General features: G+C 30.2%; 2 protein-coding genes and 2 long non-coding RNA genes across 15 annotated transcripts; all 4 read right to left on the reverse strand.

Annotated features, from left to right (window-relative positions):
* Nucleotides 1–421: 421 nt before the first annotated feature.
* On the reverse strand, nt 422–6541 carry LOC102653912. Of its 3 annotated transcripts, none has more exons than XR_411416.3 (5): nt 6485–6541; nt 3749–6027; nt 3445–3555; nt 1538–1856; nt 422–1055 (listed from the first exon to the last, which is right to left on the reverse strand). It is a non-coding gene; the product is annotated as an uncharacterized LOC102653912 (long non-coding RNA). The 3 variants fall into 3 exon arrangements; XR_411415.3 differs by having other exon boundaries at nt 3445–3558; XR_003305478.1 differs by having other exon boundaries at nt 3445–6027.
* Nucleotides 6542–6829: 288 nt separating this feature from the next.
* LOC100576423 lies at nt 6830–11060 on the reverse strand. 6 transcript variants are annotated; one of them, XR_003305474.1, is made up of 9 exons: nt 10327–11059; nt 10044–10234; nt 9870–9954; nt 9402–9665; nt 8343–9326; nt 8080–8271; nt 7746–7956; nt 7379–7553; nt 6830–7234 (listed from the first exon to the last, which is right to left on the reverse strand). It is a non-coding gene; the product is annotated as an uncharacterized LOC100576423 (long non-coding RNA). The 6 variants fall into 6 exon arrangements; XR_003305472.1 differs by having other exon boundaries at nt 8076–8271; nt 9870–10234; nt 10327–11060; XR_003305473.1 differs by having other exon boundaries at nt 9402–9593; nt 9870–10234.
* A 2900-nt stretch (nt 11061–13960) lies between these two features.
* LOC725877 (beta carbonic anhydrase 1) lies at nt 13961–16912 on the reverse strand. Of its 5 annotated transcripts, none has more exons than XM_016914504.2 (5): nt 16660–16871; nt 16021–16105; nt 15577–15764; nt 15398–15512; nt 13961–14149 (listed from the first exon to the last, which is right to left on the reverse strand). In XM_016914504.2, the coding sequence occupies exons 1-5, from the start codon at nt 16750–16752 to the stop codon at nt 14139–14141; spliced, it is 492 nt and encodes a 163-aa protein (XP_016769993.1). In that variant the 5' UTR covers nt 16753–16871; the 3' UTR covers nt 13961–14138. The 5 variants fall into 5 exon arrangements, 4 of the variants coding, with proteins under 4 accessions (XP_016769993.1, XP_006569236.1, XP_016769992.1 ...); XM_006569173.3 differs by lacking the exon at nt 13961–14149 and adding an exon at nt 14957–15181 and having other exon boundaries at nt 15321–15512; XM_016914503.2 differs by lacking the exon at nt 13961–14149 and adding an exon at nt 14998–15181 and having other exon boundaries at nt 16660–16874.
* A 280-nt stretch (nt 16913–17192) lies between these two features.
* Nucleotides 17193–19571, reverse strand: LOC724408 (ras-related GTP-binding protein A). Its single transcript, XM_001119898.5, has 7 exons — nt 19285–19571; nt 19105–19207; nt 18900–18999; nt 18427–18811; nt 18079–18294; nt 17888–18003; nt 17193–17813 (listed from the first exon to the last, which is right to left on the reverse strand). Exons 2-7 carry the CDS (start codon nt 19114–19116, stop codon nt 17722–17724), a joined length of 921 nt encoding a protein of 306 aa, XP_001119898.1. The 5' UTR covers nt 19117–19207; nt 19285–19571; the 3' UTR covers nt 17193–17721.
* Between the last annotated feature and the right edge of the window lie 528 nt (nt 19572–20099).

Genomic DNA, 20099 nt, shown 5'->3' on the forward strand with positions numbered 1-20099 from the left:
AGGATCAAAGAAGTAGAATTGGCAAACGTGGGTCTTTGAAAGGGAGAGATATAAGTAATAGTCATTGAAGGTTCCTGTTCAAAAGTCAGCAAAACAACGGAGCAAATATCTCGTTTATTACCAGCAGTAAAATTCTACTGCAATCGAATATAATCCTAACGGTTCGAGATTCGGGAAGGTTTGACGGAGGGATTTAAGGGATTTTGACCTTGGAAACAAACAAAGATCATAAATTACATTACCTTCCGGTCAATCCAACGGTTGATTGTCAAAATATTTAGGCGTGTTTCCTGTTAGGCGTTCTTTTTTTCTTCTTCTTCTTCTCGTCTTTTTATAAATATTCGATTTAATATCCATATATGGAATATATCGTTTCACATATAAATATATATGTTTTAAAGTTTTTATTATATAAATTTATATACATATAAAATAAATTGCCATTTAAGAAATAATAAATTGGAGATTAAATAATTTATCGATAGGGTAATGCGCACATTAAGAAAGTGTTTAAGTACGAACAATGTTTATTATCCCTTTTACCGCTTCTTCTCTATTGTTTCGCTCAAGATTAAATCCTTCGTTCGAAATATTCACTCGATACCTGCCACTTTTGTGCCATCTATTCATGAAATGATAAATTGCATACATTGTTCGGAACGTGAACATTCGGGAACAAAGAGGAGACAGATGACACGTGGACGGCACGACTGACTACGTTCCGACAACAGGAACGTGCCCAGGATCTCGAAGGAACACGTGTGTCGCAGCCGGGGCCGATATTTATTTATTATTGAAACTTTGGAAAATTTACGATGGTCGCGCGTCGAAAATACGACACGCGTAACGTTTTAAACGTTTAAGGATTCCCGTTAAAAATTTTCCTGCCTGTATCGTTTACGCGCCACCACGTGTTACGAAGCTCCAAGTTCGCAACATCTTCTTCATCGTTTCCTTCAAGCAAGCGATTCACAAATAGGATTTTTCTCGAGTTTGGCCCTCGTGTCCTCGATGAATAGAAGTAGCAGTTTGTGTACGCGGCCTAAAGTAGGTATCTGAAAATGTGAAACGAAATATATATATATATATATAAAATACGAGAGCGTATAACACTTTCGATTTATCCGATTTAACGAGAACGCGTTGAAATGGAAGGAAATTATTATCATTCCACGTCAAATAAAAATGAAAATTATATTTCAGTTATTGTCGGTTAAATATAATACGTAGGAGAATAAAGGAAAAACCTTCAAAGTCGTCTCGTGTCGATTGCTCATAGTGACAAGGATAAAGAAACGATTAAAGTAATCGATTGGACAACAATTCACACGCGATCCCAAGGCGGTGGCGGTAAAGGTTAGGTCGAACGAAGTCGGCCATTTTCTCGATCCGCACTTTTTTAACAGATATAAAAGATCGTAGAAAATGCAAAACAAAGTTTTTGGAAAAAATAAGAGAGAGAAATTAACTTGGGGATAGAATGCAACCGAAAATGGTTCCACCTCGAGTGAAACGGTAAAGGAAGAAAGGGACTTACCTACGAAATTTGCCGAGACTTCCGTATTGTCGGTGCAACGAACTCGGGAAAAGGGTCTCCTCTTCCGGGATTCCGGAAAAGCGAAGAAAAGAAGAAAAGGGCCGTGAATAATCGGTCGTCTCGCAACACGGCCCCCTTTATACACGGTTAAGTAGTACGAGTCTAAATATTGCGAGGCGCGATTCCGTACGCCCGACCCACCTGCGGTGTTCCCATGCAACGCCACCGAAAATATTTTGCCACGTGAGATTCGACACGCCTCCTGGTGCCCGAACGTCCAAGATGTAAACACGGTTGTAATGAGACCTCTGTCGGCCCTCTGTGCAAGTACAATACAATATATACACACACACACTCTTTAAAATTTTAAACTTTACCCAGTTATTATTCATAACCTTTCGTTCGATGATCAATTTATTATTTTGAAATTATATTATCAGATATCATGGATAGATATATATGTATATATATATATGCACGAAGCGAAACTTAAGTAACTTAACAACAACTTAACAAAGAGGTTAGCTTTACCTTTACTTATTTTTTTAGTTCATGCATTTTGCATGAGGCGCATTTTTTTTCACTGAAAACACGCAGCGTCACCTGATTGCGGCATTCAAGCCGCGAAGAAAGTCGGCGGTGAACGATGGACCATCTATCGTTACCGGGAGATATCAAAAATTTACGACGCCAGGAAAGTAGGTTCGCATACATAAAACAACGTGTACGAGAAGTCAAGTGTGAATTGTGTTTGAGGTGCTTACATACTTACATTGTATTCCGTGAACGTGGAGGATAAGTAAAGATTCAATTTGTACGAGAGGAATAGAACAAAAAGCGCGCGCGCGCGCGTGTGTGTGTGAGTGCGCGAATCTTAACGCACGGTTGAAAAGTGTCCTAGAAATAATTGTAATCGTTCCTCGTTCTTGTTCTACCGTTTGGCATTGATAGAAACGAGCTTGCGTAATAAATTATTGTAGGTCTTAAATTAACTCGATCGTAATATATATATATATATATATATATATATATATATATATATATGATCAAATTTTGGAAATTTTAATTTAACAAGGAGTCGCAGCAAGAGTCGCAGTTAAACCCGAGTAGTTAGTTGCGATGTTTGGTGAAGGAACAGGTAAGAGAAGATTTCAGCTATGTTTCAAAACGGAAGACCGTAAATAATTCGACAGGTTTCGATGACACTTAAATCCTGCGACGATTGTTAGTAAACACGACGAGGAAATTCTAACTTTCGAAAATTGGACAGAAGTTGGACAGAACGGTCCAATGGTACAATGAATGATGCAGCTGAAAATTTACGGTGGCAAAGAAAAACGATTTGCGGCCCCCGATTGTGGCCACCGCATCTCGTTTTAACATTGTGCCTCGCACCTGTATCTGAATCTGCCCGAGACCTTGGCCAGCAAATTATCTCGAAGGTGGTTATCGTAAAAAAATTACCAATCTTTAATTATCTCGTTCGATTCGACCGCACTCCTTGTTGAAAATGTTTTAACAAATTAACAAATTTGACGAATTAACTCGTTTATAGATTATGTTAATTGTTGCGTTAATCGTTGACAATTGTTTCAATGGGACCGCAATTTCGCAAGGCGTGGAGAATCTCGGAGATGTTATCTCCAAGATGTTATCTCGCGAGCGCCGCAAACGACGACGCAGGCGCAGGCTTCCTCTGTAAAATTTGACCGTGGTAAATCGGGCGAAAAGCACGGTCTGTGGGTCTCTAGTGGGCACCGACCATCCTTTCATTGCGTTTTACCCAACAAAACTGTGCACTTGGCCAATTCAATTCTGACCAAACAATTTTACAGACAGACTGTCAGTTGCAACAAAGAATCCGACGGTGTGATGTCGTAAATTTCGCAAAGCAGCAACCTCCGTACCTTCCTCATCGCTCCAGCTTTAAGAAAAATTTCCTTCTTCGCCGGGATAATTGTCCTTCAAGGTCGACGTTGCGCAATTCTCTCTCTCTCTCTCTCGAGGGAGAAATTAAGCTACTGAAACGAGTGGAAAAGAAAAAGAAAAAAAAAATTATTCGTAAATCGTAACTATTATTATCGGGTGTAAAAAAAAAGTACCATCGAAAATATACGTATAAATAGATCGAGATGGAGGAAACGAAAATTTCACGCGGAATAAAAACTGCACGGGAAGCAAGAAAGCGACGAAAACATCTGCAACGCATACCTCCCACTCGTATACTCGAAAGAGGATGAGGCAATCCGCAAACACGGCGCACCGCGTCTGACGCGTGCGTTTGTTCGTAGGAAGTCGGTAGCCGATTACCAGAAGTCCGCTAATTGGAAAAAGGTGGCTGGATGATGTCTCGATCGGCCTTGCCAAGGACTTGCCTGCCCGTTCTCCGATTAAACGACCGGTAGCACGCGTACGAGCCTCCAACCTATATGTATACGCATGCGCATACCTGTGCCGACATCACACGTACGATTTCACAAACGCACAACCTCGTTTACAGGCGTCCGTACATTACGTTACGTTTGTGCGCGCGCATAAACGTATAGAAAAGAACGTATAGGGAGAAGTCGGGGCCGAAGACCGAGTGAAACTTTTGCTCGTGGTATATACCCGTGGATCCTACCACATTGCTCGATGACTAGAGATAGGCGTTAAGTGTGACACACACGCGTGACCAAAAGGCGTACGTGATAGCGTACAGGTGTGCAAGGAACGAGAGGAACAGGTAGAGATGGCAAACCTGGGTGGGCGCGTGCACACCACTTGGAACGTCGATACGGATGTTACGCGCACACGGGCTCGCGAGAAAACTTTACTCGCGTTGCCGTTACACGCTCGTGGCCATTGCTGAGCCTGCGCGGTTGTTACATAAATATGCGCGAGCCGTATCGCTTCCTTTTTTAACAATCCGTTTCGTAATTGTTTATCACGCCGAGACGAGCGCCGGTATGATCGCCGGTGAACGGCGAACTCGTTGTGTTTCGAGGCTGACGCCCCACAATACAGAATTTGACGGGCGCGCGTGTCGCGTGTTATACATATATATATATATATATATACGTATATATATGTGTGTGTACACGGAGGAACAGCAATGTTTTGCAAATGCAGATTTAATATTTCCTGTAACGTAGGTTAGGTTTTTTTTTTTTATGAAAGACGTTTACGACGTTTTCTTTTATAATATATATAATATATCGGGAAAGTATCTAATAAACTCGTTAAATAATCCAGTATGTATGATATTCGAAAATTTTAAATATATATGGTTATAATAATCGGTCGAATAGTAGTAATATTTTAAAAGATATGGTAAAAAATAATCTACGACAAGCGTGGAGAGAAATAATCGTTTCAAGTAAAAGTAAGCCATTCTACGATTATTCGTCACTAGAGGCTCAAATAAGAAAAGTAAAGAAAATGGACAAATAGGTTCCGCATGAGTTAGAAGCGATACACAGAAAGTTGGATGGATGGAAATAACCGCCTGTTACTTCAATGAAACAACCGGGATCCATTTTTAACATAGTTATTTATAAACAAAAGTGAATTTATTTATGAACTTTTAAAAATGCATTAATCATGCAAATCACTTTTTTTCCTATCCTTGAAAAAATGAAAAGATATCGATAAAAAAATTACCGACTCGAATCAAATCAACTTTACAAACTTTACTCACAAAAATTCAAACCTTCTTCAACACTCGATATTACGACACCAAACTCTTTCCCTTTAACTTCGATTCGAGCTCGTGAAATTAGCCACGGAATTCGAAGGGACGAATTGGAAGCTTCACGTGGGGCCGTCGCCGCGGTTCCCAGTTGTTACGTTGAGGAAGTCACGCGGCCCTCGAGGCCCCGAGGCCTCAAAAAGAATGAGGACATTCCGTGTAGCGTGGGGGGGGGCCCCCCCTCGAAACGAACCAGGTTCCGGATTTGGGTACACCAGAATCAACGAGGGGGGGGCAGAAATTTGGGCAACGATCAAACTCAAAACTCGTGGTGTCATCCCAATTCTCGAAAGCGTAACTAGGTAAAGGTTCCTAGGCCTCTATTGCCCTAGCTCCGCGAACGAAACTATGACCCAGTTTCGGACAGACGAAAAGGAAAAAAAAAAGGCCAATTGACGGCTAGGCTGATTCTGGTATGCGCGATCGTAAAAGTAATCCCGTCTGTGGCGCGTTGTAAAGTCTTTTTTTATCGAGAATCGCCGGCAAAAAATGTTCTAAATTCCATGATAAAAGAAAGAGATTACCGGAGATTATTCTTTATTAATTATTAATCTTAACTTGGAAGTAGAACGAGAAAAAAATTAACGGGGATCCTTTGTAGTTTATAGGATGAAATGGACCGTTTGAAAGTGATGTATGAATACATGCATGATCGATATATGTCTCTTGTACATTTTCGTTCTGATATTTTGAACCTCTTTTTTAAGTAGAAAAAGAAATTATCTTGAAAATCCGTTTGTTTCATAGAGTTTCGTTTCATCTGCAATGAAAAGAATTTTAATCAATTCACCAATATCTGACTAATAATAATAATTTAAAATGGACTCACCTATAATTTGATATAAACTCTTTTCTTTATAACAAATTGTTTGAATATCATTTAACTTTTTACTAAAATAAAAAGTTATATAATTTTTAAACATTTTTCTAATTTTTCTAATTTTTCATCTGTAATGAAAAGAATTTTAATCAATTTATCAATATCTGACTAATAATAATAATTTAAAATGGATTCACCTATAATTTAATATAAATACTTTTTTCTTTATAACAAATTGTTTGAATATCATTTAACTTTTTACTTAACTTTAACTTAATAAAAAGTTATATAATTTTTAAACATTTTTCTAATTTTTCTAATTTTTCATCTGTAATGAAAAGAATTTTAATTAATTCATCAAAATCTGACTAATAACAATAATTTAAAATGGACTCACCTATAATTTGATATAAACTCTTTTCTTTATAACAAATTGTTTGAATATCATTTAACTATAATAAAGAGTTATATAATTTTTAAACATTTTTCTAATTTTTCTAATTTTTCATCTGTAATGAAAAGAATTTTAATCAATTCACCAATATCTGACTAATAATAATAGGACTCACCTATAATTTGATATATAAATTCTTTTCTTTATAACAAATTGTTTGAATATCATTTAACTTTTTATTATAATAAAAAGTTATATAATTTTTAAACATTTTTCTAATTTTTCATCTGTAATGAAAAGAATTTTAATCAATTCACCAATATCTGACTAATAATAATAATTTAAAATGGACTCACCTATAATTTGATATATAAATTCTTTTCTTTATAACAAATTGTTTGAATATCATTTAACTTTTTACTACAATAAAGAGTTATATAATTTTTAAACATTTTTCCAATTTGAAATATTAATCTGATATTTTTATACACTTCTATGAAAATTTAAGCGCGTTTTCTTTTTTTAAAAATTCATATATAATATGATTATACATGACTAATAGATACATTATTACAGTCCAATGGCTACTATCTGCGTATTTAAAAATTTAATAACAACAATATGTCTCCCTTTTTTCTCTTCTTCCACTTCTTCGCAATGTCATGTGCGATTATACCGGGCCCCGTGATCCATCAAAGGCTTTTGTTCTCTCAAATGGCCAGGTCAATTGGAGCACAAAGTCAGGAGTGAAGTCTGAAACGAGTACGAGGAGGTTAGAAGGGAAAGAAAAATGAAGAAGAAAACAATGGAGAAGAGAGTGGGAGGCGGAAGAAGGATTGTTTCCAGTTTGTTTGATATCAGAAACCAAGAGTGGGTCGCAACGAACTGATAACGAACTGCTCATTCGATTTTGCAACGCAGCCATGGTTGTCCATTTTCTCCTTCCATCGTGACGATTCCCCTCATGACGATGATGGCAAAAAGTCGAGCGAATCGACTACTCAACTCTTTTTTCGTCCACCGCTCTCCGCCACTCCGTGCAGGATTTCAGCCTTGCTCTTCCAGTTTTGTCCTGTTTACCAAGTGGGACAATTGAGATGGAGAGTAAAACGCGGGAGTAAAGTAGTTGCGGATTACACGCGGCCACCATTTTCTTTACAGATACAGTTATACACGGATATCTGTCATTCTTTTCACGGATAAATATATTTTTCCGATCTAAATTCGAATTGCGTTCGATTCTTAGAATTTAAAATGGACTCACCTGTAATTTAATATAACCTCTTTATAATTATTGAATATCATTTAACTTTTTACTATAATAAAGAGTTATATAGTTTTTAAATATTTTTCTAATTTGAAATATTAATCTGTTATTTTTGTACATTCCTATGAAAATTTAGGTTTCCGTTTTCTTTTTTTTAAAATTCATGTATAATATAATTATTGGAAACGCACAAAGTCAGGAGTGAAGTCTGAAACGAGTACGAAGAGGTTAGAAGGGAAAGAAAAATGAAGAATAAAGTAACACGAAAGTAAAAACAAAAATAAAATTCAAAAAAAAAGAAAAAAAAATAAAGGAAAGGAAACGTACATACAATATCAATATGCATAACGCGGATACACGAACGTTGAGAATTTTAATGTACGCAGGATCTAATCTTCATCGTAGAGCGACCATTCCAGAACGCAACTTTTTAATAAGCGCCAAAGTAAAATGAAACCGTAAGTAAAACACATCGAGCCATGATACGATACTCTTTTCCAACGGAAATCCAATTCTTTCTATCCTAAAACGAAGCAAATTGAAACATACATACATATATATATATAACGTGAAAATAAATTCTTAGAGATTTACCGTAAAATTACCGCCCTCGTTGCTCGAACACGCGGTTACTTTCGGTTCACGGTGGTGCATGAAGTCTCGAATGAAAAATTCACGAGCCAGCATCAGGATTGCAATCAGGTCCGCAAGTAAATCTTCCAAGGACGACGTACACAAGCGTGTTTCGAGAGGCGGAAACGCGGTGTGTACGGGCATTAAAGCATAGCGACAACGGCAGAACGATGTATATAGCAGCATAGTATAACATAGGTAAGTATGTTTGTGGGTCAGTGGCACGAGAGCTGCCCGCTGCCACCGCCGCCGCCACCACAATGAGCCAGTACCGTCGCATGGCAAAATCGTGTATACCCACTACATACATTATACAGATCGTGAACTGCCATTGTTCTTGAACTTGTACGCGCACGCAGCAACAGTTTATGCGTTTGGCTAGTATATAACGTGTCCCATGTGTTACATGTACACATACTATGCTATGACCACGGAGAAAACCACAGGGCGATCATTGATAAAGAGAAATTGGCCCTATTGCAACTTGCCGCTGGCTTCTTTTCAGCTTGTACGTACGTCAGCTCTCTTGATCGATCGTTATATTGTTGCTAATGATTTAAGCCGCTGTTCTTACTCGCTTCCACGCTTCCTATCTTTGATCATCATTCTTGAACGAGTCGGTAATACGAAAGAAAGAAATATTTAGTTGAGTTTGACTTATGTCGGATTTCTACAAATCAGAATTGACAATGCTTAAATAAATAAATAAATACTTGCCATCATATTATAAACCGATAAATTCGAGCTACGAATCAAAAAAAGAGAAGCGACAATTTGAGAACGATCGATAGTTTGACTAATCGGCAAAGTCGGTGTCCAATTCCTCGGTACTGTAGGTAAGTAGGTATCCTCGAGGTTCTTAACAAAAGTTTTTCTATGTGGTTGAAATTTTTGCTCGGATTTTACATAATACTATTTCCATCCAACTTACGTTGCGCCATGGCCCTGTATAAAATATTACCTCTCTTTATTCTACATTTATCTGTTTATGCTGTATTTATAAATAAAAAATATACGTACAGATGTCGTGAAAACTCATCACGACTCGTTACATTGTTTCTTTAACTCATTTTCATTCGTAATCGAGTGTTTCATTGAAAAATTTTTTAATTTAAGAAAAATTATTACATTACGTGTGTATCATTCATTATATGTAATTTCAATGAAACCATTCTTTAGATCATAAGCGTTTCTCAATAGCATCGAGAATTTCTGGTCAATAAAATATTGCGTACAAATAATTTTTAGAAAGTTTTCTATCTTGTTCAACGTGAAAAAAAAAAACTACAATAGAATAGAAGGAATATTATCAAAATTAATATAAAAACTATAGAGTTATAAAATAAAAAATAATCGTAAATATAGTGCACGCTCGTTTTGGGACGAAATAAATTATTCGACTAGGTAGTTGTTCACGAAACGTATAGAAAGATGTTTCATAACAATTAGAGTGTTCACCGGCAATATCATTGCACGGTATGTACTTACATTCGTGAGTTCGTTGCACCGGTTGCCATTGCAACATTTTATAATTACATTGTAGCTATGCCACCGTTACCACTTTGCAAATATACTGCGTAAAAAATAAACAATATCATTGGAATACATTCGACACACTGCTTACCGCTTTAAATTAATCAAATTGCTGATTTATATAAATACGATCATTTTTCTCGATCATGAACTGAAGCGAAACAGCGAGCGAGTCCTTCGACGCCTTGCAATTTTGCAAGGATTTATCAAGGATTATAAATTTGAAAAAAGAATAGAATAATAAAAAGATAGAATAAACGAGAACATTCGTTTTAATCATTATTTCATTCTTCGTTAAAGAACTATTTACGTAGATATTGCTTGAACAAAAAATTTTTATTTAAATATCAAGTAAAATATTAATTACGATAATATTACATTATAAGTTTCGTTTAAAGAAAAGCTTACTTACTATTCATAAAAGAAACGCTCATGAATCCTCGTATTATTTGCTAATAACTCTCATTAACGAGACTTACTATTATCCCCTGGCAGATAAGAAGGATCATGACATTACAGCTGGATGTCAAATCTGTACGCATAGTACATAATTCATAAAATGACGAAGCGACGAAGGGGAAGAGAAAGAGAATCTTTTCGGACAAGTTGCGCCATAATTATACAGTTAAACGTTAGGTTAACGGTCGTGCTTAGAATTTCGGACATTTTCAGGCAGCAAATACATTAGATACAACACATACATTAGATTAGGATTTACACCTTGATATTCGACCCACTCGTTGAGAAAATTATGTCAAACTCGCACGTTATTCATCACTTCCTTGACTTAAATAGAATGACGCGCGGTTAGTAGGGTACGAAGGAGGTTAGAAATAAAAATAATAGCGATTATCATACATGAAACATTTTATCCTATCTATTTCTTTTAATTTTATAATAGACACGGGCAATTCACTAAATGACATGAGTTTTTTGTCGACATGGGAAGTATATTTATGGTCATGCATGTCGTTTATTTAGGACTCACTTTTACTCGGATACGAAACACGAGGCTTGAAAACGAGAACACTAATGACCACATAAAGATTCCGCTGAGAAAAAAGCCCTCTACCGGTTGCATGTTATTGAAACTTATTTAAAATAATAATTTTAAAATAAATATTTAATGATTAGTTCGTTTCTTTGTTCGATTAATTATTTGAAATTATATATATTATAATAATTAATAATTAATTAAAATAAATTCTAACAATATGTTAATATTTAATAAAAATATAAATATATGCACACAAAAAAAAAATAGACATCGATAGAAGCAAAATAGAAGAAAAATACTCGTTATTAATGTTCTGTTTTTTATAAAGACTTGAAAGTTTAACAATGTATGATCAAAAATAGATTAAAACGCTACACGATATGATACGTGCCATGTTAATGTACAGTAAACATATCACGGTAAACATATTATAACCTAACTAATCGTGACTCATCAGTTGAAGGAAAAAAAAAAACGTGAAACATGATACAATCGCGATTACATATTTGAAAATTATTAATTATTTAACATTTTATTTTCGTTTTGACATTCTATTTCAACTAAGATAAAATAATAATGTCGAAATAGTTCATTGAGCCTCATTTCAGCGAATCGAAAAATTGGATAAATTAGCTATTGAAGCATGGGAGATAGTAACGATGTCACGATTTCGCACGATCTCCTTTTTTTCTTTCTTTCGTTTTAGAATGGTCATAGAAAAAGAGTGCGTGGCCAGTGGTGTGTGCCGAAGCATAACACGCTGTACTCCGCGGTGGCATTACTACTTCGTTACGCTCGTGTATTTTTCCGAAACTTTATTCTTGTGCGAGTGTTGGCAAGGAAGATCCGTCAAGCGTAGAAAAATTAACGACGTCGTATCCGCGTAATTAATTAACGTACCGAATAAATTCGTATAAGGGACGTTATCCAATCTAACCTATAAAAATATTATGACGAATGCACCCTAAATAAATTGACGGAATATTCAATACGGACATTTGTTTTAAAAACAATTTGAAATTTTATTGAAATCTCAGACGATATATTTCAAAAGATTGGGAAAAAATTTAATATAAATTATATATGTTGAAAAAAAAAGCTATATAAATTCATTACTTACAGATATTTATACGTCTATAAAAAAGAAAAATATGGATGTAAGAATATTTCAAATTATTTAGATTCTTTTCACATAAAACATATTAGATAGAGTTTTTATTTTTTTCTATATATATTCTTTAACTTTCACCGTTCTATAATTGATAAAGTTATTCGAAATTTTATTTCGATTGGTATCGATTGGCTACTTCGATTCAGACTGACTAATTCTTTTCGATTCGATTAATCGAATGATCGAAATTTTACATCTAAAAATCTACGTAGTAATATAATGAAAAACAATTTTTTAAATATTATAAAATTTTTACGCTTGAAATAATTGATAAATTTATCAATTAAATGTATAAAGTTGTAAAAGAATTACTTCGAAGAAACTAATTCTATTTCTTCTTTACAAAATAAATATCGATATCGAGATAGACGTAGAAAAGACATGTTGAAGAAATAAGCAGAGTTGAAAGGCTATCAATTGTTTCTTCGAGTTCATTCGAGATACGTACTATACTACGTAACTTTAGATGTTTGTGTAACTCACTTTTTGGCCGCAAAATTATCAAGCATAATATAATAGCAGTAAACATTGTCCGACTAGCCAGGTAAACGGACCAGGAGACTACCTGAATTGCACCTGAATTTCGTAACCGAATCTAATTTAAAGACATTCTTCACGGAAGTTTGATGGTGTGCATGCTTTAAAACGCTTGTAATTCCATTTTTAGAAACTTGGTAAAATATTTTTTTCGAAAATAAGTGTTTCAATAATAATATCGAAACGAAAAAAAAAAAAAGAAATAAATTTGAAAAAACAAATCATTTTATCGTAAAATTTTTTTTAACATTTTTCTTTTTTTTTGAATTCTAAAAAATAATTACATACCAATTAAAATCAATCTCTAATAAATGACAATATAATTATATCATATCCAATATATATAATTTTTAACGCACAATCTAGTCGGAACGTATCTTGAACATACGGAATTCTCCACTTTGTAAAAATGTTTCGCTCTGAATCTCGCTTACGTGAAAAATAAAAGATGACATGATTTTACTTTTTAACGTAGAACATGTATTATATTTACAGCACGCTTTGCCTTCATGATAGATACCCCAGAATAATCTAGGTTAGTATGTCAGCGATTCATGGGGTGCGAGATCTTGGAAAGAAAAAAGAACGCATGTATCGTTCTCCAAAGACCGAAGAGATTCTCTGATCCTCCCACCTTCTGATTTACTATAACTATATATATATATATATATATATATACCGGGATTCATCATAACCTAACGGAGCCAACTCGACCATTCGTCTAGACAGAATAATGAATCCTCTTCACTTTTATCTACTATTTTTATACATTATAAAACACATTGAAAAGCGCGAATTTATATATTTTTCGCATCTGACCACAAGTTTCTAGAATGTATGCATGCCTCGTACCGTAACTATGATATGCAAGTATATGTTACTAAACTAACAAAAGATATTTTTATTTCGATAATTTATAGAATTTTTATCCACATGGAATTGAGGAAAAATTTTTGAATTTGCAAAATTCTTTGATGCATTGAAAATATTTGTATATTGTTTTTAATTTAAAATAATAGATAATTCATTTTTATGTAAAAAAGTTTAAAACAATTGTATATATTTTAGAATTTTTTTATGATTTAAATTTCATATTGTAAATTGTAAATCACAGATTGTAGATATATTTGTGAAAAGGACTAATTATATTTGATTTTAAATATTTGACTATATATATAATTGTAAAAGATAACTTTATGCTTTTATTTAATATTAGATAAATAAAATAACATTCTAATCTTATTTTTAATCTTAATAATTAACTAATATTAATAAATATTAATAATAATAAAAAAAACCACATTATTTAAAATATATATATATATATACATTATATTTATGATATTATATTTATACATATAATATACATTGCATCAATAAATTTATACCAATCTCTAATATCATATTTATTATTATCCTAATTCTATACTTTAGTTCGTTGTTTTGCTTTCTCTTTCGGGAGTGGCATGCTCTAGTTCGCCTGGCCACGAAACCGTCCATCCATCAGTACGTCCTCTGGCTATTCCATGACTTCGATTTTATACAATTCAGATGTAAAGTATATTAAATCAAATCGGCAAGAAGCGAAGTGAATCGTTATATGAATCGAACAAGAACAATAAACATATTTTATTTATTTTTATCACAGTGAACATGTATAATTACATATATATATATATATATATATATAATTTAAAAAAATATATATATAATTTAAAAGTATATATATATATATAATTTAAAAGTATATATTATTATGTAAATCGTTACAAATATATATTACAGATAAACTTTGTATATATTGTATAACAATACATAAAATATATATCAAAAATAATATTTCATTTCTGATTTCAATAATTGTAATTATATATACATATTTTATCAAGAAATAAATATTTTTTACTTTAATTATTACCTAATTTTATATTATATAAAATTTTTTTTTATCTATGTGCATAATAATATGCAATATCTAAAATTATGTTGCATATTATATAAATTTATATCATATATTGTTATTATCAATTTATTTTTTATAAATTTTAAATAAAATTTTTAAATTTTAAAAAAATAATTATAATATAAAAAATTATTAGTTAAAAAAAAGAAGATAATAATAAAAATTAATTTATAATTTTTATGTTTCATATGTAGAAACATAATAAGAAATTTCAACAAATATTTAACTATTATATGTTTAAAACTATTAGATTATAAGAGATTCAACAAATCAAATTCAGTCTTAACCAAAAAACGATTTTCTATAAAAAAATATATAGATTAAAATAAATAAAAATATTGATATATCAAACAATATTGATATAAATTAATATAATTTTAATAAAAAATTTAAGAATAATATTTTTTAATTTCTGTAAGTAAACATCTTTCGGTTGATTCATTTATTTCTACGAATTTCTTATTTGCCCTACTAAAATAATAAATATCACCAGTATAAATATCAAACCATAATGCATGAATATGCAAATCATGCCTTTCCAATCGTTTTTTTAAAAATCCATAAGAAGCTATATTTTGTAATTGTTGTAAAGTATTTATCTGAAAATAAAATATATTTATTTAAAATAATTTTCACTTTTTCGTAATTAAATATGTGTATAAAATATATATTTTATATATATATATATATATATATGTGTGTGTGTGTATAACAGATTAAATTTATATTTATACTAACTTGAGATAATTTATCTTCTACGCCGAATTTATCTTCAGGATCAATATAAGCTACAAATTTTCGTAAAGATGTCTCACCTTGAAAAAGTATCGGGTCACGGAAATCACTGATTTCAAGCTGTTGAAATCTCGTTAAACTATTACTAGCGTGTGCACAAAGCCATGCTTTTAATGGCGATATCCTTCTATTTACCTGAAAAATATCTTATAAATTCGCAAAATAGATTTAAAAATAATAAAATTAATTAAATACGTACTTTAGATGCTAATTCTTCTTCGCGCAAAGAATATAACATATTCATAGCCTTACAATCGCTATGGCCGCAAACTATAATGTGTTTTATTTCGTTCATTAAACAAACAAGTTCTAAGGCTGCCGGTTCACACATTGCTAACTCGTCCTCAAAATGCTGAGAATGAGGAATAATATTACCAGCATTTCTTACTGAAAAACATAAAATTCATGACAAAACTTATCTATAGAAAAAAAAAATACATTTTCGATTTCGTCATTTTTAAATCGAATATTTATTTTTCCAATCATTAATATGATATTTATTTAATTAGTAAAATTAAAAAAATACCCATTTAAGTACAAATATAAAAAACATTGCAATAACATGTCATTAAATTGCATCGTGAAATTACCAAAAAAACAAGTTTCATATTCGAGAATATAATGTCATCGTGAAATCTCGTACCAACAAACATGTCTCCAACATTTGTTTCCGTAAATCTAGTTGGAATCATCCGGGAATCCATGCAGGTAAAGAATGCTGCTTTTGGCTATGATAAGAGTAACGACTTATATAAATTAATTACAATATAAGTAAGTATTAATACTGTTTTAGATTAGTAAAATGTAATTTGCGTTAATTGCAACATATATTATTTATTTTTTTAATATAAATCGATGAATATATTTTTTAGATAAATTAAATAGATATTATATAATTAATATAATTTTCATGCATAATATATCCCAGATAATATTTTCCAGAATAAACGCAATGTTTTTTTTTGTTTTTCTTGTATATGATTCTTTAGTTCAAGGACGTACGTAAATATAAGATAATCATATTCAAAATAAATGTGATAAGAAAATCATATTCAAAAGAAACTTGTCCTTTTGAATGATAAAAACGAATGATAAAAAAAATTATTTTATTTAAATTTTATTATATTTTCAGGATATATTTTTCATTATAAATGTCAAAATATTGTTATAAACATAATTTAAAAATAAACATATCATGAGATAAAAAGTATATCACAAAAAAATAAACACATTTATAAATGATTAATAAATGATTAAATTAGATAAAATAATTTTTACATACTTCAGGACAGTCTTTAACTTTTTGAAATTGTTTCACCATTTCTTCTCTATGACACTTTCTATATTTCATTATTCCTTTAATTATTTTATCCATATTCAAACTCTATAAAATCTGAATTGTTTTATTAGTCTAAAAGAGTGACACTCACAAATTCGCCATTAATACACAAATGGCGGGAATTTTAAATATATCTTCAGACTAGTTGAGTATTCATAAATATTACGTAACATTCTTTTTTTTTATTTCAATAGAATATTAGAATTAAGTTTAATGATCATTTTATTTATAATAAAAAAATATAGTTTAATTATACATGTAAAAACATAAGACTTTATTATTCCCTTTCTTTTATTATTTTTCCATAAATACAGCTATAAAAAAATTCAAACAAGTTTAATATCATTTTATATCAAAAAATACTGATCAAAATTTTATACAAAATATAACATAATTTAACACTATCATTTAAATTGAAAGACAATTATTTATTAATTATTATAATGACATGGTTAGTATAATAAGTATATACACTATTGTATTAAAACATATAATATAATTTAAAAAAATATATGTTTTTATAACAGGCCAGATTTGCTATACAGAAATAAGAACGCTATACGTAATATTATAAAACCAGGAAAATGCTTAATCTAGAAAACCATGTTTTATCTAAGAGCCAAGAGATTATTTATTGTAAGTGAATAACAATATATTTCACTTAATATGATAATGGCATATAATAGATATTTATTTATATTTATTTATTAATATACATATGTGCCAAAATTTTTAAGTATTTCTTTATTAATTTTTATATAAAATAAAGTATGAATAATTTTTTAAAATATTTGTTATCAAAGAATATTATTCTTTAAGAATAACATTTATTATAATGGTTGAAATTATTTATTCATTAACAAAATTATTTTAATTAATAAAAAGAAAAAAGATTCTTATTTTTTTCACCTTTATTTTGATGATTCTCTTTTAAAATGACTCTTAGATTCAATAATGATTAACAGCCTGGACCCGGGTGACAACGCGCCTGGGTCGAGCTGATTTCTATCTACTTAATGCTGAACTTTGACTAGCACGTTCTAGTTTTTCGAAATGTTTTCGCGCATTACGAATATTGATTAATGTTGCTGCTGATGCTGAAATAATACGAGAATAAGTATTTCATTATTCATTATAAAAAAAAAATTAAAATTGTAGTAGTAGTACTTACGAATAGCAGGATCCGACATAATAACCATTACGTATGTATTCGATGTAAATACATCGATAAAAGCCGCAAAATTTGTATTTCTAACTTCCATACTCTGAAACTGTGCTGCCAGTTTACTAAAAGATATGATTTATAAATATATATTCAGACCAATTTTTATATTGATTTTTATTTTTATTTCTGCAGTTTACCTGCAACTCAATTTGAACTGTTTTATTATATTAGATACTTTTTCAAATCGATGTACGTCTCTATGATGTTGTCTTTGACAATAGCTAATCACTAAAAATGTTGCTCTTTCAAATAAAAGTACTTCATCAGCATCAATAATATTTGTAAATTGTTTCAAACTTTGTTCAAGTTCTTTCACGTTTGGAATTAACATATATACGATTGAAGACCATGCTCTAAAAATATAATAATTTAAAAATAATAATAATTAATTAAATTAATAATAATTAATAAAAATTAATTAAATTAATAAAATAAAATTATAAAATATTATAAATTGAGGTCATTATATAATTATGAAGATATACCTATATAATGTTTCATCCCATATACTAGTTCTGAAACAAGTACATTCAAGAGGCAAACTAAGTCTTTTCAAATCTTCTTCTCTTTCTCTAAATATCAAATCTCTTTGATCCTCTTGTACTAAATCCATTTTATGTACTAAACAGAATATTTTTGCTTCTGGACTATTTTGTAATATTGCTTCTAAGCAACTCTGATAATAATGCATATCTTTATCTAATTCTCTGGATTCTACATCAAAAACATAGATCAGAACTTCTACATTTCTAAATATATTATCACGTTGTGATGCAAAATAATTTTCCATAAATGCTTCTTGACCACCACAATCCCAAAGATTCAATACCAAATTACCAAGAAATCGAACATGACTATGTTCTACATCAACTATTAAATATAATAAATTAATAAATATATGTATATATAATATAAAATATAATATTTGACAAAATAACAATATTCAAATATTACATACTTGTTGCTCCCAAACGACGAGTATCACGAGCAATATAATTAGCAAAAATTATACTACGCATACTGGTTTTTCCTGAACCACTTTTACCCATCAACAAAACCTAAAAAATAAATATTGATCATATATAAAACATAAAAATATATAAATAGAGAAATTATTAAATAACTTTAATCTTATACAAAAAATAAAAACAAAATTTATGTACCTTTTTCTTCATCTTGAATTAATAATGTCAAACTTGAGAATTAATTAAAACTGATTCTGATAACTTTTTCTTCTGTAAAAAGTGATTGATTTATTATTTTGACCTGTAACATATAATTAAATAATATAATATAATTCTACAATTAAATAATTTCTATTGTATTTGTGATAATGCACGTACATTAAATATGTCGTCAAATGTCAAATTTCATATCGAGGTTATTTTACATTATTTGATGAATCATAAATATAGTAGATATAACTTTATGACCTGTAATAAAAACACTAGTCTTCTTGTTGACTAATAAATAGCATTAAATATAATTCATAGATATTTCATAACATAAAATAATAATTATAAAAAATGAAAATAACGATTTCCTTAATAGTAAACAGTCTTATTATATGAAAAATGGTTACTTTTTATTTCTTTGCTGCGATTGCCAACTTCTAATAGCTAACTTCACACATATTATCATTATTCAAGTATCATTTAAAGATATAGATTTAAGATTAAATCAAGTTGATTATTAAAAATTATATTTGATAATATATACGATAAAAATATGTTTATTATTGTATATTATCGTCATCAATATTTTTATCATGTATTACTTAATATTTATATATTTAAATATTAGTTGAGTATTATTTAAATATTAAACAATTTAATAATTTTATTTCTTATTTTTTATTCCTGAATTTCTAAATTATACTTTTTTGTAAAAATGAATATTTTTAAATTTTATTTTTTATAAAATATTACATTACCTTAATTTAAAATAATAAAAATATTACATAATTATTATTATAAACTAATTTAAACATTTTTAAATAATGTAATAATATAATTAATATAAAATATTAATATTTGGTTTATAATTTATTAAAATTTAAATACATGTAATGCTTAATATAAAAAATATGTGATAAACAAATAATTCTTTTTTGAATCATTTTTTATATAAAATAAAAATATAATCAATATATTATTAA

Source organism: Apis mellifera, linkage group LG10 (assembly GCF_003254395.2).
Source record: "Apis mellifera strain DH4 linkage group LG10, Amel_HAv3.1, whole genome shotgun sequence".
Lineage (NCBI taxonomy): Eukaryota > Metazoa > Arthropoda > Insecta > Hymenoptera > Apidae > Apis > Apis mellifera.